Source organism: Salvia splendens, chromosome 7 (genome assembly GCF_004379255.2).
Source record: "Salvia splendens isolate huo1 chromosome 7, SspV2, whole genome shotgun sequence".
Classification (NCBI taxonomy): Eukaryota; Viridiplantae; Streptophyta; class Magnoliopsida; order Lamiales; family Lamiaceae; genus Salvia; species Salvia splendens.
In genome coordinates, this window is record NC_056038.1 from 35,650,364 (window position 1) to 35,673,466 (window position 23,103).

At 40.3% G+C, this 23,103-nt stretch overlaps 1 protein-coding gene and 1 pseudogene across 1 annotated transcript; both read right to left on the reverse strand.

Annotated features, from left to right (window-relative positions):
• Nucleotides 1-2,505: 2,505 nt before the first annotated feature.
• Nucleotides 2,506-10,902, reverse strand: LOC121810809 (annotated as a pseudogene).
• A 1,819-nt stretch (nucleotides 10,903-12,721) lies between these two features.
• On the reverse strand, nucleotides 12,722-14,594 carry LOC121810810 (probable aminotransferase TAT2). The gene is made up of 6 exons (XM_042211533.1): nucleotides 14,320-14,594; nucleotides 13,650-14,200; nucleotides 13,519-13,580; nucleotides 13,203-13,358; nucleotides 13,004-13,097; nucleotides 12,722-12,891 (listed from the first exon to the last, which is right to left on the reverse strand). The coding sequence occupies exons 1-6, from the start codon at nucleotides 14,580-14,582 to the stop codon at nucleotides 12,722-12,724; spliced, it is 1,296 nt and encodes a 431-aa protein (XP_042067467.1). The 5' UTR covers nucleotides 14,583-14,594.
• Nucleotides 14,595-23,103: the final 8,509 nt, after the last annotated feature.

Genomic DNA, 23,103 nt, shown 5'->3' on the forward strand with positions numbered 1-23,103 from the left:
GAGTTAGCATGCATTTGGAGGGTTTTGGGAGGGGTTGGCTGCTGCCACATAACAAGTGGGTCGAGAATTTTAAACTACTGGACTTAGGAAATGAAAGCTAACTACTCTATCTACTGGGTCCAGGAAACGCGTACGTACGGCACATGCATGACTCAAAATGTAAAATCAACTTGAGAGACAAATCAACGAATTGGAGACTATACTGACTTTCCTAAAATGACCGAACAGACTAGCACAGAACGTGAGGACCAATTTCCCTAACTAGCCAGGTGCTGAAAAGCTGCAGAAAAGTAGATGGACAAGCAGAGAGAACAGACATATTGCAGATTTGATCCTAACTACTAACAAACTTCATCTTCTTCAGGAATCCAACGGGAAAACAGAATAAAACAGAGCATAAATCACCATGAAAACAGAGCAAGTTCCAGATCTGAACTTAAACAAGAATTTAATACTAAACGCAACAGATCTAAATTACTAAGCCTAGCTGATACGAGAACAACAGTAAACAGCCATAATCATGCAGAATTCAAACAGCAAACTCTAGATCCATCACGATTCTCCAAAATCTCAACGTCCCCATAATCAGATCCAACAATTCCAACAACAAACCAACAGATCCCAACTCCAAACATCCAACAAACAATAAATACGAAAAAGAAAAGCAGCAAACAAGCATCAACTTCATGAGATGCAACAAAAACTTCCATAATATATAAAACTAAGCTTGATTCCAGCATATCTAAGCAAGAGACAGAAATTACTAAACAAAAACCAACGAGTACTTGAAATGGAAACAGAACTAAACAAAGCAAATGTAAAATATTGTTTCTTCACCTTCGTAAGGCGGTGTTACACGGCAGCAAACAAACTAGAACCACCACGGTAGCCGGAAGTCACCCCATCTCCAAGTGCGCAGCAACTGAAATGTGTTTCTGAAGTGTGGAGCTTAGTGAGTGAGCTAGGAGCCTCCCTAAAAGTGATCTGGTAAAGTATATCCCCCCTTCTTCAATGTTGAGCTCTTTATATAGGTAAGGCTCTGATCCCTAGGGCATCTTCTTGGTGAATTGACGCTTGTGCCCCTGAATATGATCTTTTTTTAAAGTTTGCTCTTGCTCCATTCTGCTCATGTCGCCAACTTTCTGAGTCTCCTAGGTCCGAGCGACGACTCCTGATATTTCACTTCAAAATTCATCTCTTTTGCATCTGCCAGGTCAATTAGCACGAACTCCTGGGTCCTGCAGATTTATTACGCACCTGAACTTAGAAACATACATTAGTGCACCGAAAACACAGAGTTTAGATCTAAAACCAATGCATGAAACGAGCCTTATCAATCATCTATGAAGCCAAGTTCATAGCCGTTATTTTAATTTTATTATAGCATGTTTAGTGTATTTTAACTTTCAAGTTAGTGTAATTTTTTGAATATAAAGTATATTTATTACATACTACTATAGTATTAATGTGTAATTTAAAAGAGTGTGTAGCTTTAATGAAAAAGTACTATAAAAGTAGGTGAATATAGAATATTCTTTTGTTTTTAAGTTTGGAATAAATGATCGGAGTAAAATTACTTAAAAGTGACATAAACTAAAAAATATGTTTGAATTTGACGTAAATGATTGAAATAACCTTAAAAGGCAAAATACACCAACTAAGAATTTATATACAATTTCTTAAAAAATCAAATTTCACTCAGACTAATTTCTTCTTGACAAATAGGAATGTCTATTTCGACTCACCGGTCATTTATAAAACAACATGATAAGTTAAATAACGATTACGCTTCTTCTTCGACAGATAAAGCTTCTTCTCTTGCCTTCGGTTGTAGTTGCTACCGGCATATAGCTATACAAAAGGGAAAAATCTATTGAAAAGTACTTAGAAGCAATCAATTTTTTTAAAAATTTGAACCAAATTGGGATATTAAGACTTAAAAGAAGACTCACTAATTCTTTGAATACTCGGGTCATGGGTTAAGGGGTCCCTAGAGTTTCCTCTATTATTGGGTGAACTATATGACGAGTTGATCAAAGTTAGAAGGTGGTTAGGAAGTAACTGAAGAACCAATACCACCTGTCGAATGATATAGAGGTGACATCTTGCTTCTATTGTCTTATTTTGTGTGGTGTTGGTATTGCTCTCGACTTTTTAGTGATTTTGTTGTTGCTTGACTAGTCGTCTTGTTTTGGTATATTGGTGTACGTTTTATTTCTTTTGATTCGATTGAAATTTGTACATTTATTGGTCAATATTTTCTTGGTTGGAACCTTTTTCTTAATAAACATGTTGAAGACTCAAATTAGTGGAATTCGAGCCGGAGGATGACCAAAATCCTCCACTTCAAAACATACAACTTCAATTTTGAATCCATATCGTATATACTCGTATTTGTATTTTTTGCTACATACTCACTAAACACTAGGCACGTAAACATACATATTTTACAAAATAGCAATAAATTAATCACCTAAATGTATCATGACTAAACATAGACAAAATCTAAGATAGGTGATTCAAGATGATATGATATTTATGTGCATTTGATTTGACCATAAGAAACATGCATCCTTGAGGTTTGATGGGGCAGCTAATGCCTGGGATTTCATTGGTAAGTTTGTAGCATTTGTCTGCTGATTCTCTTAACAGATTCACAATCTTGTCGTAGAATTCAGTTGGAGTTTTTAATAGAATCTCGGGAAGCGCCGCCTACATTATTCACATTAACATAGATTAATGGATTGCTAATCGATATGTTTATAGTATTAAATAAAATGCTCGAGCCAAAAATAATGAGCAACACAGCAATAGTATATAAACAATAACAAAGAAGGCAACGAACTCAATCTGTGATTGAGGAATTAACCTGTATAAAGGTCACTGGGTCTGACGAAATGTTAAAAAACCTTTGATTGTGTCAACAATCTGCAGTTAAGAAAATTTAATTAGTGTAATTTCTTGGTACTAATTAAAATGTCATTACTTATAGCAATAATTAAAAGGGTTTGAGAGATGTCAATATAAGAAAAGTACCCCATGCTTAATGAGGATGCCATCTAGGTCATTAAGGACAAGCCAACCAATTCTCCACCCTGGTACTATCCATTTTTTAGACAATGATCCAAGTGTAATAATAGGTGCAATTGATGCAAAAACTCCCATTGGTGTAAAAGGATTGCTTCCAAAAGTGAGATGGCCATAAACTTCATCTGCAATCACTAAGATCCCCATCTTTCTTGTTGTTTCTACAAGCTTTTTCAAGTGGTCATATTTGAAAACATTCCCACATGGATTTAATAACGATGGCCGCCGTGTTCTTGTCTCCCAAGGCTTCAACGGCCGCCAGATCAACCTCCCAGTCCAATTCTGGGACAAGGTCATAGTGGCGGACCTCAAGGCCCGCGAAGGCTGCCCTAGCCTCGTAGTCAGGATAGCCAGGCCGGGGAAGTAGAATGTTTGCCCCCGGGCGGGCAAGGGCGGTTAGAGCGGCTTCCATTGCTTGGGTGCATACATCGGTTAGGAAAACATCATCACGTGTTACATTGTATGGAAGGTCTTTGGATAGATATTCTGCTATAGCACTGCCAAAATTGAAAATCATGTAATTAATTGATTATGTAGTAGATATAGTGTGTGTAATAGAATATAGAATAATTTATACATGCATACAAGATTGATAATACATTTATTTCCAAGAGACACTTAATTTGGGATGGAAATGGTTTATTTCACTCAAAGATGACCAATTGAATTATTGTTTGTATCTTGATCAATTTAGGTTATTTTGGAAATGAAAATAACATAATCAATAAACTATAGGTAATAAAATTAAATTAAACTCAACATGCCATACATATAGCTAGTAGTATATTATATAAAATAATTATTTTTTACTTTATTTATTCAAGTTATACACGACTTCAATACCAATTATCATTTAATACTATTAGTAAATAAACAAGGGAAATAGAATAGTATATCACAAATAACAACGGTAAGAAATTTAGCCAGAATAAGAGGTAAATATTTTTAGTTTAGCGATACCTTTTATGTTTACACCAAGTAATAGTAACTAAAAGTTGTCATAAACTTCTCAATTAAAAATATAAACTTAATATTTCCGGCTATATAGCCGTTATGTAATAACTTACCTGAGCATGTACCAAATTTTAAAGACAAAAAAAAAGACAAGCACATACCTAAGATTGAATTGGTATTGAATTTCTCTGAGATTAATTTTATCATATGATACAAACTACAAGACTAATCATCCTGAGATTAAGTATGAGGTCCTATCAATCTGATCATAAAACTGAATACATCAAATGGAACATTAACAAAACCGTGTCCAATTATTTTATCAGTCTATTTGTTAAACTAGAAATATTTAAGCAAGTACAATTATGCATGCATGTGATACGGGACCCCCACCAACGGCAGAGCGGCAGGCCGAGCTGGAGCATGCCGAGCTGGAGCATGCCGAGCTGGAGCATGCAGAGCTGGAGCATGCAGAGCTGGAGGCAACGACAGCCGAGCAGCACGACGCAGCGCTCCCGAAGCCGAGCAGCACGACGCAGCCGAGCAGCCCGCCGCAGTGCGGGAGTAACCGAAGTGAAGAACTAGTTGTGTCGAAAAGATCCTTGAGGCCGAGAGACAAGCTCAAGGCGCCGAACAAGTTCACGAACTAGCCGATTCACTTTGTTCTTTTTTGATTATTTCCTTCCTTTTATGTTTTACTATTTTTGGAAACTTTAATTTACTTACTGTTGAGTCGGGCCTGATTTATAAGCCCAGTTCGGGTTTTCTTTGCGGTTCTTTCCCGGATGAATTAGGTTACGTCGAACCGCCCTAGGGTTTCTAGTATAAAATAGGGTATTTCATCAACACATTATTTTATGAATGAAATATTTTCCCTACACAAATCTTGTGCCGCAAGTAATTTATTTCATTCTCTTTGCTGCTGCGTGGAAGACGTCCACAAATCCAGCCAAATTCACGAGCAATTCCGCGAGGTTGTCGTGGGAATTGCTCGCCACCCATCGAGAAGGAAGATCTCGGAGCCGTTACGGAGAACGTCCGTAACATCTGGTGCTTTCATCCCGAAAACTCAAAATCTACTTGGTTACGCAATCAATGACGGCGGAATTTCCGCATGCAGAGTCCTCGTCGGGGCTGCAATTGGGCCCGACGCGGCAGAGGATTCCTGGCGACGTCGACGGGAGACAGCCGCACGTCGACCCGGTCACGTTAGGGTTTGCACAGTTGAACGCACGATTTGATAAGATGGATCGACGGATCGATAGCGTGGAGCGACGCCCGCCGCCGCAGGCAGAGGGCCATGAGGCCGATTGGGACGACGCCGACCACGCGTGGGAGGAGTACCGCGGGAATGGTCGGAGCGGTCATCTGGGTCGGGGCCGTGGTCGCCCTTATCGGGGTGGCCGTGGGGATCGTTTTGGGGAGGGCTTACTCCCGGGCCGGGGAAGCCGCCCTGGTCAGCACCGTGGCGACGCGGGGAATAGAACGGGTCGCCGTCGGGATAATTGGGACCTACCGCAACGCCACGAGGATTGGGATGATGAGACGTTCGAGGAGCGCGGGGTAACCTGCTGGGATCCGCCCCAAAGTCGAGAACGTTTTAACCGACAGGGGTCGGATTATTCTTCCGGCATAAAGATGGATGCGCCCCACTTTAATGGAGCAGACGCGCCAAATTGGATCTCTCGCGTGCAGTACTATTTTGATCACAAGCGAGTTCCGGAGGCGGAGCGCTTGCATTATGTAGTAATGCTTTTCGACCCGCCCGCTTCAGAGTGGATATTTAATTACCGGGAGACGAATGGCGTTGTTACTTGGCCAGAATTTTTGGCCGACGTCAGGCATCGATTTGACCCCCAAAGCTTCAGGAACTACACGGGGTTGATCGCGAAGCTAGTTCAGACGACTACCGTTGCTGACTATCACGCGACGTTCGAACGATATCTTAATCGGGTTACTGATTTATCGGAATCAGCCTTGATTCCAATTTTTATTCAAGGACTAAAACAACCTCTGCAAGAAAAAGTAGAATTGCAGTACCCGGAGTCGTTGGCAGAGGCAATGGCTTTAGCCTTGCGTTTGGCCGCAACACACGAAGAACGCCAGCAACAGCCGCAATCATACCAGCGCCGTCCGTGGCCTGGCAAGGAGCAGCGGGCCGTTCCGGCCCCTGTTGCGACCCAAGCAGCCGGGTCCCACCAACAGGACTCGCTAGTTCGAGAAGGGGACAAGACACGGGTATACCCGGTTCGGGTGTCGAATGCTGAAAAATCGGAGCGCGCACGCCGAGGTCTCTGTTATCATTGCCCCGAAAGGTGGGTTGCAGGCCACGTTTGTAAGGTCAAGTTGCTTTGTTATATGGATGACGAGGGGGACGACCCGCAAGAGGCAGATGCGGGTGACCAAGTACCCGGGGAGGAATTAATTACAGCAGACCTATCGCACCTTCACGCCTTGGATGGCCGGGGCAGCTCCAAACCGTTTATGGTCCAGGGGACGTTGGGGGATACTACAGTACGAGTTTTGATTGACACAGGAGCGACTCTCGACTTCCTCCATCCGCGGATTGCGGAGAGACTCCAATTGGAGTTGACACCGATTCGCCCATTCCGGGTCCTAGTCGGCAACGGCGCTTCACTACTCTGTACCCACATTGCCCGCTCTACAAAATTGACTCTGCAGGGTACCTTATTTTTGGTGGATCTTCATATCCTCGCCCACCATGGGCCGGACGTTATTTTGGGAATGAAGTGGTTAGAATCATTGGGGAAAGTTTCTGCGGATTTTGTCAAGAAGACGTTAGAGTTTACCCAAGAAGGAAAGGCGGTGTTCCTACGTGGCATGGTGCCAAGTCCTAAGCAGATTTCCTTACACTCCTTATCTATGTTGACGGCACAGGGGGCCGGCCACGAGTTATATGAGATTGTACCTCTCCACAGTGACGTGGGCCCTGCCGACCCCAGCACGCAAGAGGAGTTCCCCGCGGACCTCCCAGGGGATATCGTGGAGGTGTTGAATGAGCACCGTTCCGTTTTTGAGCAGCCACGCGGCATGCCCCCGCCGCGCGTTTTTGACCATCGGATTCATCTTCTGCCCAACACGAAGCCGGTCAATGTGAGACCATATAGGTACCCATATTTTCAAAAGGCAGAAATCGAGAAACAGGTACGCGATATGATGGAGCAAGGCATCATCCGGCACAGCCACAGCCCTTTTTCGTCTCCCGTGCTTCTCATCCGAAAGAAAGACGGAAGTTTCCGTTTCTGTATCGATTACCGGGCCCTCAATAAAGCTACTGTTCCGGATCACTTTCCAATTCCGACCGCAGATGAATTATTTGACGAATTGGGCAAGGCCAAGTATTTTACAAAGCTGGATCTTCGTTCAGGATACCATCAAATCCGTATGAGTGAGGCCGACATATTCAAAACCGCCTTCCGTACTCATGATGGCCACTTTGAGTTCCTCGTGATGCCATTCGGCCTCACGAACGCGCCTTCCACCTTTCAAGCGGCCATGAATGCTATTTTCCAGCCGTTGCTCCGACAATGTGTCATCGTTTTCTTCGATGACATTCTAATCTACAGCCCAACACTCGAGTCGCACGGGCAACACTTATCAGCGGTTCTAAAGCTGCTTAGCGAGATTCGATTCTTTGTCAAGCTTTCGAAGTGTTCCTTTTGCAGTATGACAGTCGAATACTTGGGCCACATACTTTCCGGGGGCCAGCTCAAAGCGGACCCCGCGAAATTGGAGGCAATGACAGCCTGGCCGAGGCCGAATACAGTGAAGCAGTTGAGGGGTTTCTTGGGGCTGACAGGTTACTATCGTCGGTTCGTCAAGCACTATGCCACGATCGCGGCTCCCCTCACCGATTTGTTAAAAAAGGAGGCATTCGTATGGTCCACTGAGGCCGAGGCCGCTTTTACAGAGCTTAAGTCAGCAATGACTTCGGCCCCGGTGTTACAGCTCCCAGATTTTAGCGTGCAGTTCTGTGTGGAAACGGACGCCTGCGATGTGGGAATCGGGGCTGTGCTAATGCAGCGTAATCACCCGATTGCGTTCTTCAGTAAGAAATTGGGTCCTCGTCGGAGGGTAGCATCGACGTATCATAAGGAATTATACGCTATTGTGGAGGCCGTGCAAAAGTGGCGTCAATATTTATTGGGGCGCGAGTTCATTATTCGCACGGATCAGAGGAGCCTAAAGGACTTGTTGCAACAGGTGGTCCAGACTCCGGACCAACAGCTTTATGTCCGGAAGCTTATGGGATACAAATTTGTGATCGAATATAAACGTGGAATCACAAATAAGGCAGCAGACGCCTTATCCCGTCAACACGACGCGTCAGGGGTGCAGACCGACGACCCCATGCCAGGGACCGACGACCAGCTGCTCGTATCCGTGGACCGACCAGTGCCGGAGGTAATGCGGGTGCTACGGGAGGAGACCGCTTCACTACCGGATTTGATTGAATTAGCGTCTAAAATTCAGTCTGGTGACGCCCCAGCACATTTGACGTGGGCAGATGGCCTCATATATTATCATCGCAGGGTGCTCGTGAGCGCGGAGTCCAGTACCAAGAAAGCATTACTACAGGAACACCACTGTTCGCCGTCCGCGGGTCACCCTGGCCACGAACGTACGTTCCGCCTTTTGGCGGCAGGTTTTTATTGGCCAAACATGCGCAAAGACGTGGTGACATTTGTGAATAAATGTGTGGTGTGTCAGTCCACAAAGTACTCGACGCGGAAACCGGCGGGGTTATTGCAACCGCTCCCGGTCCCCTGGCAGGTGTGGGAGGATGTCTCGATGGACTTCATCACCGGGCTCCCACAATCACGCGGTTACACGGTCATCATGGTGGTGGTGGACAGGCTTTCAAAGTATGCTCACTTTGCCCCCCTCCCCACCAAGTTCGACGCCCTTCGAGTGGCGCAGCTTTTTGTTAATACGGTGGTTCGGCACCATGGTTTTCCTAAGACATTGGTCTCGGATAGAGATTCGGTGTTCCTAAACGCAACCTGGGAGGAAATGATGCGATTGAGTGGAACCAAACTTCACTTCTCTACGGCTTACCATCCGCAGTCGGATGGACAGACGGAGGTCCGTAATCGGGGATTGGAGCAATATTTGCGCGCGTTTGCATCGGATAAGCCCTCGAGATGGACGAATTTTCTCCCGTGGGCGGAGCTAGCTCTCAATTGTTTTCACCATTCCGCGTTGGGCACGTCACCTTATCGTGCCTTGTACGGGAGAGAGCCTCCTTCACTTGTGGCGGCCCCGCCATCGGCGAAGACGCCGCCCAACGTGGCAGATATTATCAGGCAGCGAGGGGAATTATTGGTAACCCTTCGGCGTAACCTTTTGCGAGCACAACAGCGGATGGCGGATGTGGCGAACCGACACCGTCGCCACGTCGAGTTTGAAGTCGGGGATGTCGTCTGGCTAAAGCTGCAACCTTATCGGCAGCATTCAATAGCGAAGCCGCTATCGGCTAAGCTGGCCCCGAGGTTCTATGGCCCCTTCGAAGTGTTGGAGCGGATTGGGCCCGTGGCCTACAAATTGCGCCTCCCAGAGGGAAGTAGAGTCCACAATGTGTTTCACGTTAGCTTATTACGAGAGTTTGTGGCGGGAGACGGTGATGTCGACGGGGTGAAACTCCCGCCGGAGTTTGTTGGCGATAGGCCAGTGGTCCGGCCGGTGGCCGTGTTGGAAGAGCGCGTAAGTTGGCGTGCGGGCCGACCGGAAAAGCAGTGCCTGGTACAGTGGGAGGATGATGCATCCACGCCAACGTGGGAACCGATCGAGGCGATTGCGAGGCAATTCCCGGAGGTTCGCCTTGAGGACAAGGCGATTCGTAACGGAGGGGGGGTTGATACGGGACCCCCACCAACGGCAGAGCGGCAGGCCGAGCTGGAGCATGCCGAGCTGGAGCATGCCGAGCTGGAGCATGCCGAGCTGGAGCATGCAGAGCTGGAGCATGCAGAGCTGGAGGCAACGACAGCCGAGCAGCACGACGCAGCGCTCCCGAAGCCGAGCAGCACGACGCAGCCGAGCAGCCCGCCGCAGTGCGGGAGTAACCGAAGTGAAGAACTAGTTGTGTCGAAAAGATCCTTGAGGCCGAGAGACAAGCTCAAGGCGCCGAACAAGTTCACGAACTAGCCGATTCACTTTGTTCTTTTTTGATTATTTCCTTCCTTTTATGTTTTACTATTTTTGGAAACTTTAATTTACTTACTGTTGAGTCGGGCCTGATTTATAAGCCCAGTTCGGGTTTTCTTTGCGGTTCTTTCCCGGATGAATTAGGTTACGTCGAACCGCCCTAGGGTTTCTAGTATAAAATAGGGTATTTCATCAACACATTATTTTATGAATGAAATATTTTCCCTACACAAATCTTGTGCCGCAAGTAATTTATTTCGTTCTCTTTGCTGCTGCGTGGAAGACGTCCACAAATCCAGCCAAATTCACGAGCAATTCCGCGAGGTTGTCGTGGGAATTGCTCGCCACCCATCGAGAAGGAAGATCTCGGAGCCGTTACGGAGAACGTCCGTAACAGCATGTAGCTAGGTTTTCATGCAAGGGACGTATCAATCCCAATTAATTACACACATATAATTAATCAAATCCAAGATAGAGATGATGAATATACATGCGGGCGGCGGGGAGACCAGCGGTGGAGGAGTAGCCGTTGAAGTTGGCCGAGCGGAGGGCATTGGAGACGGCCTCCTCTGCGAAAACCGAGGTGCGAAAGGAAGGGAAGGCGGAGGGATCCCTTTGGCTTAAATGAATAACGCTTTTACCATAATTTTCATCTAAATTTTTTACAACTCCATCCATCATCCCTCTCAACGTCATCGCTCCCGCTCCGATCACTTTCGAGTTTCCTCCAAAACGCCACCCTGATTCCACCATATTACTTCCATATGGAGAGAAAATAATTATTAACGAATGATTCTATCCATAAGCTAGGGGGGAAATGATTAATCAAATATTATAAGCATTATAGTTGTTTAGTGGTTATATATTTGTCACTATTTGTTGAGAGTCTTCCTTGACTGGATGCAAAAGTTTTGAAGTTTATCTTGAAATCACTTTTGCAAAAGATAACAACTATGTTTTGAAGTGCAGTTTTTCTATAGCCTTGTTATAATTATTTAAAAAATAACTCGAAATATCCATTTTGCTTGACAAGTTTGAAATTTAAAAAAGGTAAATTGCCTAAAAAGTCACAAATTTTGGGGAACGTTTGGTTTTTCCCACAAACTATAAAAGTTGCACCTAAAGTCACAAACTTTATTAGATCGTGCAAATTTCTCAAACTACCCGACCTGACTACATATTTCCGTTAAAAACTTATCCCACGTGGCATGCCGGAGGCGTGACTTGGCAAAATTTCTGAACTCAGGTAATATAACCTCTTTTTGGCTGATTTCGAAAGCGCAACCCCGATTCAATCGACGGAAAATGTAATCGACAAGAGTGAAATCGTCGACAAACGGTTTAGGGATGAAATCGGCGACGTGTAAAGAAGATTCAATAAAAAAAGCATAAAGCAACGTTGTTTTGTGCGCAGTCAGAAATTTTGCCAAGTCACGCCTCCGGCATGCCATGTGGGATGCGTTTTTAACGGAAATATGTCGTCAGGTCGGATAGTTTGGGAAATTTGCACGATCCGATAAAGTTCGTGACATTAGACGCAACTTTTATAGTTTGTGGAAAAAACCAAACTTTCCCCAAAGTTTGTGATTTTTTAGGCAATTAACCCATAAAAAAAGTGTCTCAAAACATAAGTATTCATTATATGAAAACAATTTTACATGAGTGTAAAGAGATCATCCCTCACTGAACAGATCGATTCCAAGAATTTGAAATTTATAACACATAGTTAAATATGTACTACTATGATTTTGGAATATTACAAATGAATCACTAAGATAACAAGTGAATGAGAGACAACAAGTCATCCTTTGTAAACCACCACAAACCCTAACCCGGTCCCCGACCAACGAGTAAACTTCACACAGAAGAAGAAGAAGAAGAAGAAGAAGAGTCGTGGATCGAAGGACAACGATCTTCGCGTGTTGAAGCGCGAGTCTCAATCTTGAAGGGGAATATGTGCCAAGGGTTTGGATTGGCTTTTACTTAAGAAACTTAGGCAACAATACTTGTGCCTTAATTTCTCACAATATCAATAAGTGACATCACCTGATTAATTTGACAATCGAATAAGGGACGTTGCACAATTATTGTAGTCCTCACTAGTGATATTCAGAACATATTTGAGGAAGGAAAAATCGATTGATTAATTCTAACACTATTACATAGCCTCGTATATTCTATTACAAGTGTAATATGTACGTAAAGGAACTTATTTAAAAAGAAATTATATCGATTACCTTAATAAGTTAATAACAACCTCTTCCCACTAAATAACACTAAATCAATCACCTAACTTGGTGTTCTGTTTCCAAGATAAAATAATACCAATATATAATCTATGATTAAGTTGTGAGATTATTTTAGTCATAGAAGGTTAGCTATGACTAATTATCCCATGATTATTCATCTAGGATTGAGTTGTGTGGTTCAATCTCATGAACGAAACACACTACAAATTTAATCCCGGATACAATCTTACAAACCGAACATCCCCTAAATGTATTGTGACTACTAACTAAACATAAACAAATTCAAAGACGGGTGATTCAACGTAATATGATATTTGTGTATGTTTCTTGCCATGCCTTTCACAGAAAGCTCTCGTTCTTCTAAAGGCTTCGTCGATGTATGATTCCTCCACAGCAAATGTCACTCTCATCCAATTCTTCAACCCTAATCCAACGCCTATAGCCACCAACAAATTAATCTTGTCAAAAATTAGATATATTAAAGAAAAATATTTTTTTTTCATATATATCTTTGTTTTATATATATAGATTTTGGCACAAAAATTCACCTGGAACAAGTACAACCGATTCTTCCTTAGCCAACTTGCAGCAGAAATCAAAATCATCCCTAATCCCTTCCAGCTTCGACAAATCCAGTTTGATCTGATAATGCAAATTAAAATACCATTATAAATCATCTTGCAAATATTTAAATATATTTATTTAAAGCAGATGCAAAAATTTAATCCATAGACATTTGATTATTACCATAAGAAACATGCATCCTTGAGGTTTGATAGGGCAACTTATGCCTGGAATTTCATTGGTAAGTTTGTAGCATTTGTCGGCGGATTCTCTAAACAAATTCACAATCTTGTCATAGAATTCAGTTGGAGTCTTCAATAGAATCTCCGGAAGTGCTGCCTGCATTATTCATATTAATACAGATTAATGGATTGGTACTCGATATGTTCTTTATTAAATAAAATGCTCGAGCCAAAAATAACGAGCAACAAAAGAAGCAGTTCGTAATAGAAACAAATAATGAAAGGCAACGAAATCAACATGTAATTGAAAAATTCACCTGTATAAAGGTCACTGGGTCGGACGCAATGTTAAAAAAAACCTTGATGGTGTCAACAATCTGCAGTATAAGAAAATTTAATTAGTGTAATTTCTTGTAACTAATTAAAATATCATTATACAATAATAGAATTGTAGCTAAAAAAAGGTTTGATAGATCATTTATGACAAGCCAACCAATCCTCCAACCAGGCACAATCCATTTCTTTGACAATGATCCAAGTGTAATAATGGGAGCAATTGATGCAAAAACCCCCATTGGTGTAAATGGATTGCTTCCAAAAGTGAGATGGCCATAAACTTCATCTGCAATCACTAAGATCCCCATCTTTCTTGCTGTTTCTGCAATCTTCTTCAAGTGTTCATATTTGAAAACATTCCCACATGGATTCCCAGGGTTTATTATAACGATGGCGACCGTGTTCTCGTCTCCCAAGGCTTCCACTGCCGCCAGATCAACTTCCCAGTCGTTTTCAGGGACTAGGTCAAAGTGGCGGACCTCAGCAAAGGCTGCCCTAGCCTCGTAGTCAGGGTAGCCCGGCCGGGGAAGCAGAATGTTTGCCCCCGGGCGGGCAAGGGCAGTTAGAGCAGCATCCAATGCTTGGGTGCATCCATTGGTTAGGAAAACATCATCACTTGTTACATTGTAGGGAAGGTCTTTTGAGAGATACTCTGCTACAGCACTGCCAAAATTTATAGAGATTTTGCTTGTTAATTATTATACAATAAATTAAACCAAAAAATGTACAATTATGCATGCATGTAAGTTTTCATGTAAAATATTTTGTATATATATATATGCCTGCGGGCGGCGGGGAGACCGGCGGTGCAGGAGTAGCCGTTGAAGTTGGCGGAGCGGAGGGCATTGGAGACGGCCTCCTCCACGAAAGCGGAGATGTGGAAGGAAGGGAAGGCGGAGGGATCTCCTTGGCTTAGATGAATAACGCTTTTTCCATTATTTTCATCTAAATTTTTCATAACTCCGTCCATCACCCCTCTCAACGTCATCGCCCCCGCTCCGATCACCTTCGAGTTTCCCCCAAAACGCCACTGTTGTTCCGCCATCAAAGTAAATTTAGAGAGAAAGAGAATGATTTAAGGTATGGAATTAAGTAGCAAGTTTAATTTGCAGTGGTGTTTGAGATTTGATGAAATTAAAGAGGTTAATTTGTCGCCTTTTATAGTTGCATGAGCCACCCAAATAATTAACGGTCACTTTTAAAATTTTAAAGAGAAATTTCGCAGAGAGATCAGTTATACTAGGTATATGAAATGATAAACTCATGCCCTTTTACATATAATTAATCCCGCCACCTTTTATTTTATTTTTAAAATTTTCTGTTGTGGTCCAAAAATGTAGTACCAATCACTTGTTATACACATAGTATTATATAAGTAGATATGTATGATTGAAGACTAGTGCAAGGGGCATGTCTCAACTCTCATGAGTATATTATTGTAAAATTTTGACATTAACTCATTGAATTAATCAACGTATACAAATGTGACAGTTTTTGCATATTTATGATTGGTAGTTGGGTCACGTTAGTTAAAAGTAAAACATTAATTGTGGTGTACAGTGTAGTTGTTATGAAATAGTGCTGAGAAAAATTTATTAGTATTATAAAATATTGAGGTACCTGCTGAGAATATTCTTACCTTGCTCTAAGGCCATCCACAACGCTGTCTCTATACCGTCTCTTAAACCGTCTCTTAACTACTATTTGAGCACTATTTGAGGGCCCCACTGTCCTTTTTTCCTCCATCTCTTAACTAAGAGACGGAACCTGCAACGCTCCGTCTCTTAACCGTCTCTATACCGTCTCTTAATTACTATTCATTCAATTTAATTTATAATTTTTTTAAAACCCAATTCAATTTAAACAAACACACTTTATTAAAATTAAAACAAAAAAAAACACATAAAATAAAAAAAACACACAAAAAAAAATTTTTAAAAAAACACAAAATAAAAAAACACACAAAATAAAAAAAAACTAATCGGAAGGGCTAATCATCCTCCGGAGGCGGTCGAGGTTGAGGGGGAGTCGGAAGGCCAAGTTGTGCTGCCTTATGCATAATTCCGTTCCACCAGGCCGCGAATTGGGAGTGCGAGAAGCGGGAAGTGTCCGCCATTGTGGCGGTCATGTACGCCACCATAAGTGTGTCCGAGCCTCCTCGCGAGCCCGATCCTGAGGCCGACTGGCTTGATTCGCCTCGGCCCTTCCTTGCTCTAGCCGCTTTCGCCGCCTTCGTCCCTTGCGGCCGACGGCGCCCACTCGCGGATCCTCCTGCAGCGCCGACTGTACCCGCAAACTCCTGGGATTCAACATCATGTTGGCTGATGCCTTCAGCAGTGCCACCACTAGACGCACCAGCACTAGACGAGTATAGGCCACTCGTCGTATGCTTCGTGCGCTTCGAGGTTGAGCCCGAGCTGGAGCGGAAACCGCCGGCCCATCGTTCCTCGTCCTTGACTGCGCGCCAAACATCAACAAATCTGAATTGATGTCCCTCGTCCTGGTAGTAGGCGCGCAAAGCGGACGTCAAAATGTCGGTGGCCGTGGCGCCGCTTTGGTAGCGCGCCTCTTCCGCCGAGTAGATGCCGCAGAATTTTTTGACCTGTCGGTCGACTCGGTCAAAGTGACAGCGGATCATTTTAACTGTGCGCTTGCGGGAGCGGTTCGGCTTTATTTGGTGGTAGACCTCGACAACCTTTTCCCAGAAACACTTCCGGGTTTGTTGATTCCCGACGATGGGATCGTACGAGACCGTGATCCAGGCGTTGTACACCGCCATCGTTTCGAGGTTGTTGTACGGATGTCGGCCAAGATCCTCTTCCTCTTCTTCCTCCTCGTCCTCGCCCGTCTGGGGTTGTACACTGCCTCGGCCACCTCCACCGCCTCGCCCACTTCCACCGCCTCGGCCTACTCCCGGCGTGGGATCAACTGGAAAATCCTCCCGGATCTGGGATAATCCCTGCGAAAACCGCGGGACGTTGGGACGAACATATGCATCAAGGTCAAAATTGGGTGGTTGGTACCCCCCCGGCGTCGCCGAACCCTGGGTCCCCGGCGTTGACGAACCTCCACCGCCCAATGTGTTGATCATGTTCTCCCAATCGCCGAATGAGTTGAGATCCCACCCGCCGGAGCCGGAGCCGCCATAGTTGCCCTCGCCGTCGCCGGACATCTTGAGTTGGGTTATGAAAATTTCAGCGAAAATTTGAGAGAAAATTTAGATGATAGGAAGAATAGATGTGTAGTTGTGTGTAAATGAGGATGGGTTTAGGAGTATTTATAGAGTAAAAAATTTAATAAAAAAAAAATATAAAAAAAAAACAAAAAAACGGTAATAATACCGTTACAAAATTTTTTTTTTTATTTAAATTCGAATTTTTTTTTAAAAAAAATATTTATTGCGTCAGCACGTGACGACGCCCACTCGCGGGTCGGCGAGTGGGCGTCACGCACGACGCCGGGCTGCGCCACGTCGCCTAGGCGCGTGGCGAGACAGCTCGTCTCGTGGCTCGCCGAGGCGAGACGCGCGACGAGACGGGACGAGATGGAGGCTGCAACGCGTCTCGCCGGGGTCTCGTCTCGCTGAGACGAGACGCGAAACGCCGGCGAGACCCGTTGTGGATGGTCTAAGTCTCTATGTTGTATACGAGTTTCCTAGTGTGTGACTAATTTAATTTATTTAAAAAGTGCATGTTATGGATAAGATTTACTCTATTCTTATTTTTAAATTTATATAGTAATTTTTTTTAAAATTATGCCAAAGTTGAGATCATTTATATCATGTCAATTCAAACAGCTTTGTTTTATATTATAATTTTATTTCAGATTTATAATTAGGTAATACACTATATATCCTGATCTTGCATTATTTAAAAGTCATGCATGTGAGGAGTGTAGAAATTAAAAATTGTTAAGAATATATTCACGTTTCGAATGTTATAAAATACTAGTAGAGAGTACTACTAAGTTGGAAGGTAGTACAAGTAATCATGCGGAATATGCATTGCATTAAGTTGATAACTAGGATCTATGAATCATTTTTTTCCCTTAAATAAAAAAAACAGTATATTTGTCATTTTGTTACATTAATTCATGTTCATGGGTTACAAAAAAAATTCAATTTTGAATTCACACATAATTAACGCACAAATATATGTAGTAGGAGTATGACTTAATGATTTGAATAGCTGGAGTCTTTTCATAATTAAAATTTTGAATCGATAATTTGAATATTATATATAACAGATTATACGAGGACGATTAAATTATTAAGGAATGATTTTATCCAGAAGGAGAGAAACTGAATAGGTGTTGAAAATAGTCTACTATTACAATTCATTAATAAATATCAAGCATTATTTTAATTTTGACCTTGTTTAGTACTAGTAGTAGTTAAATTCGTCACTATTTGTAGAGTGTCTTTCTTGACTGCAGCATGCTAGCTTAGTTGTCAGCATGTGTGAATTAATGTGTGTGGTCAACTTTGAGGTTGTTACAAACTCATTGTAATTTAATCCCTAAAATATTACTACCATGATAACTAAAACTCAATAATATGGAAATGGAAGGATAGACAAGACAAAATGTTTGAAAAGCCTTGGATGAATAGCTATAAAAAACGGAGTTTATCAATATGACAATATTCGATGTTGATTGCCAACAGATTTCAGATTGTCGGTAAATTCTCACAGATTTACCGACGGAATGCATTTAGTTTTTGTATTCATACACTCGTGGTTTTGTTGGTGGGTGATGATGTACGACAATGATGATATTGTTTGCCCGTCATGCGAAGCGGCTACTGTAGTTTCAGCCGACGACGCCATAAATGCTGAAAAGCATCATTTGTGTTGGAATAACTTGAAATTCGCACAGTACTTATGAAAAATGTTGATAAATCAAAGTTATGGTTAAGTAATGTTTTGCAGTGATGGCACTCGAGCATCGTTTCAAGGGAAAAATCATTTGTTTTATTTTTTTAAGCTTTTCTTTAAAATTTCTGTAATTTTACTTTATTTCCTTTTGAGTTTCTAGGGTTTTCAAAACAATTACTCCGTAAAAAGTGGCTTTTATTGTTTTGTCGCCGAATGTTAGAATTCAAGAAATTGGGGTTTATTGGGCCATTCTTAACATCTTGTGACTCGTTGCATCAGCGATTGCGTTGGACTTCGGCCATCGGCAGTCCCTCGATAAATATTCGAACAGACGTTCTCTATTGATAATTAAGTACATCATTAGGGCAAGTGAAACCAGCTGCAATATGTCAATTATATCAATATTATTTCTTTATATGAAGTATCATTTCAAATTGAATAGTACTCCTCATTCCTCTATTTGAACAATCTTAAGTTTTAGCAGTGAAAAGTAACACTTTCATTAGTAAAAGAGAAAATAAACTACAAAATTAAACTACAAACAATATAAATTATTAATCTTTCAATATCCAAACAAGAAATCACAAAAATAGTGGACTTGTGTGTTTCGCAATTAATATGTAGGTATTTAATTCTGTGCCATGATCCAACGCTTTAAAGGGCCCAATTCAGCCATAAGTAATTCACATTTTTTAGAGTGGGCCGAGGAGGGAAAGATACAGGCCCAATACTTGGACCAATATATAGCTTTGTTAATTAAATCAATTTAATCTAATTTATAATTCGTATTCGACTTTTTAAACATTACAATTATTATTTTGTTCCAATAATATTATTAATATTGTCGTGTCAAAACCACCAATCATAAACCGCACCGTATCTTTGTATAATGGATCAACTTCGGCAATGATGGAACCTAGACATTTCGCGTCCTAAAACCAATTGATAATAGGAGGAGTGACCCATTAGAATTATATAGTAGTTCAGGTCTATGAACACCGATGTGGGATTATTATAATTTTATATCTAATTTCAATTGTCAACACCTTTCCTCAAACCCTTCAAGGTGAACTTGGAGGGGTTGGACTTTTTTTCCTGATCGATTGGACCACTGGCCTAATTTTTTTCTGATCGGTTGGACCACTGGCCCAAATTTTAAGCTCAGATATATTATTGGGTCAGTCATTTTTTCAGTTTCAGCACAAATATACTGGTATGTCAGTTAAATTTGACCCACAGTCGGCGACTCATTCTGATACCAAGATAGAAATCCATGAGTTTCATTCTAAAACCAATTGGTGATGGAGGAGTGACTCATTAGAAGTATGTAGTGGTTTCAGGTCTATATGAACACCGACGTGGAATAATTATAATTTTATATCTAGTTTCAATTGTCAACACTCATAAATAGAAAATTTCATGACTCTCAAATTTAACTCATTAAATCTTACTCTTCATACGGAAATAAATATCACATATTGGATTAACGTAAGTTTTACTTTGATATTGAATTAATTAGTTTTTTTTAATAAATTATGTGTGAAATGAGTAAATGAATATAGGGTTCAGTTATAAAAATAAATTGTGAATTCGAATAAAAATTGAGTTATTACTGATTTTAAAATTCTGACAAATCCTAAATTGTCTGTTTACTTAAGTCCTGTAAAAAGTATATTCTTCTTGCTATTTTGCTCATTTTATCTTTGTGGAGAGTAGATGGAGGATTTAATCAGGTTGGTTAACCGACTAATAGCAGCCTACTTTCTGAAAGTAGAGTTTGGCATTTAAAAATAGTGAAATCCGAATTAAATCATTATTATATATACTTTTTAAAATAAAAGAAAAAAGATAAACCTACCTAACAGATTCTTGAGATCTAGAAATAGGGCTCAACGACCAAGTCTTTGATTCAAAGCTCTCTTCAAATTCATAATTATTGTGTCTCATGGTTGGGGAGACGCGTAGACAAGACCAACAGACACGTGGCACAGGTGTATTGGGAGATGGACATATGTGGCTGCGGGTTGAATATGGTTTGAAAAATTTATACTTGGTACTCCTTCTCTTATTAGAGCATTCACAGTAGGAAAACGATCTCACTGCCGATCCACGGCTCCTCCCCGACATCTCATTTATGCAGGCACTGGCAGTGATTGACGGTCGATCGACGCCTATTGCAACACCGACCGCCGATCAAATCGCCGATCGCGATTTTATGTTCCACTATTGTAGATGCTCTTATAGGTTACATGAGATATTCCCTATTAAATGTTTTATTTTAGTTTTATTAAATCAATTTTATTTTAACAATTTAACTAATTATGCACTCCTTAGTTGACTTTTAGTAAAGTTCATGCTACCTATATTCACAAACAATTATGATGTTTCATTTTTTTTGTCTGTCTACCTAAATTAGTTTCTATTCATTTTTGGTAAGTTGCTCTTTCTAATGAGCTTAGTTTCGCTTTCTATAACCATACTTTAACCATTTTTTCTTAGTATCTCTCGATTTTACCTTAAAACACATGTCGTCCATCACCACGATTAGTTTTGGTGGACCGAGCTAGTATCATTTTTATCTTTGGTCTTCACCACCCATGACTCAATGACATGACACATGTTGTTGTCGGAGCAGAGGTTGAGCTTCATAATTTAGGCATAGTGATGCATGAGCTCTGTGATGGACTGATGGTTGAGTAGGATTAGAGGTTCATGCATGCGTATGAGTCGAATGTACAAATTTTATGTATTTCATGATAATTTCATTAGTAAAGAAAGTTCAATGTTTAATAGTGGGAAAAGGAATCTGGGAAACAACTACAAGAGGGTATGGTAAAAAAAAAAAAAAAAAAAGGGTATGGTATATGTGGTGTGCTTATTTATTTTGAAATGCTTCGAAGATGGCATGTAAAAGAAGAGATTGTATGAAAGATTTAAGGTTATTAAATTTTTAAGTTTTAGTCATATTCTAATCTGTTCTATAACATATAAAATTAGAATATTAAATTATGAAAATTTAATTTTTCTAAATTGTTTTATGCATTAATATATCGCTTAATGATGATGTTCAAAACGACGAGTTTTATTAAAATAAATAATTTTCTATTTTTTCTTTTTCTTTTTACTTCGATTAAATCTCTATCTTCTTCTTTTTTTAATGAAATTAGTATTTTACCAACTAAATTGTGTTTGAGGTCTTTATCGTGATGGACATTGTGGTTATATACCTTTATTACTTTTAAATGTATATTTATTGTAAAGTAACTTGCCAATTATATACGCACTATGAAACTCGATAATACAATGTGGATTGAGTACGAGTTAATTGGAAGCTAATGCAAAGACGGCTTATTATTAAATCATGAGAGAGAAATTGGTATTTCCTCGTATTTTGCCGTGTGTTTCCCCCCTCCAATTATTTATTTCATTTGTTGTACCTACTCTTTTAAAAAAACCTCATATATTTAAATGAATATCCAATGAATGTTTTACATGATTTTACTATATTCACAAAACTTTATGAATGCGATGGTTTTACCAAATTATATAATAAATGTCAAAATGCATTAATTTGTACGATATTATTATTATTAGTATTATTAAATTGAGATGCTAGAATTGCAAAATTCTCCCTAGCCAGCTTTTCGTTTAACCAGTCAAAAAGTAAACAAAAATATAAGTGGCAATTTGTATTTAATTTCTATATTCTATAACTATACATCGATTTGATAAGTTAATACAAATATAATTTCAAATATGTTACTATATTATTAAAAGATCAAATTTGCATACGTTTAAATAGGTTGCATATTATTGTTAAAAAATATTCAATGCACACTGCCGTACCATGAATTTAATATTTAATTGAAATCACAACTTATGAAATACTGTAATAACCAAATCTGCAAACCAATGGATAAATACTCAGATATAGTATTATATAGTTGCTTTAAAATAAACGTGAAATTTGAGAAAAAAAATTACTCAACTGACCAAGTCTTCGCCATTACAAAAATGTTACTAATTCGTATTCATGTTAGTCCAAAGACTTTCCCAAATATTCCACCATCTCACTTAAGGAAAATGAAAATACATATATGCAAATGCAGTATTCCAGCAAATACATCGCTGTATGTCTAGGCTTGTTATAGAATTATTTTATTTAATGATAATAATTTTGAGATAGTAGTACTAATTCTTAATGTTGCTATTTTTATAGATAGACGTTCTAACTCTAACTATTTCAGATTAAAGATTTCACTAAAATGATTATTAAATTTGACAAAATAACTAATCTATTTTTAAATTAATTCAAGTACTCATTCTATAATTATGAAAATCATTTAAATAGTTATAACTACTTTTTTTTCATTTTTCTGAATGCTTTTTTTTATCATTTACTAAAGTTATTAATTTTATATACTATTTGGTAGTATTTGGTACGTTTTTCTCACTATAAAATATGCTTATTATCCACTAAAAATATTCTAATAACCTTTTCTTTTAATTTACCCCGTATATCTAATTTTCATTATAAAACTTATTTTCCATTATTAAAATCAGCGTTAGTATAGTACTAGCTGTATTTTTATCAACTCTGAATGACTGAATTAGTATGTATTACACGAGATAAGTATCAAGAGTACACGACTTTGCCGTTATATGTTTGGAGTTCATTGTAATTATTATTAT

What these genes read in the sequence shown, in the direction of transcription:
- LOC121810810 (XM_042211533.1), bottom strand. Translation starts at nt 14,582, where the DNA reads ATGGCGGAACAACAGTGGCGTTTTGGGGGAAACTCGAAGGTGATCGGA. An exon ending in ACCCAGTGACCTTTATACAG is followed by an intron (nt 13,359 to 13,518) that starts GTGAATTTTTCA and finishes TGAATAATGCAG; the next exon opens with GCAGCACTTCCGGAGATTCT. An exon ending in AAGGATGCATGTTTCTTATG is followed by an intron (nt 13,098 to 13,202) that starts GTAATAATCAAA and finishes TTGCATTATCAG; the next exon opens with ATCAAACTGGATTTGTCGAA.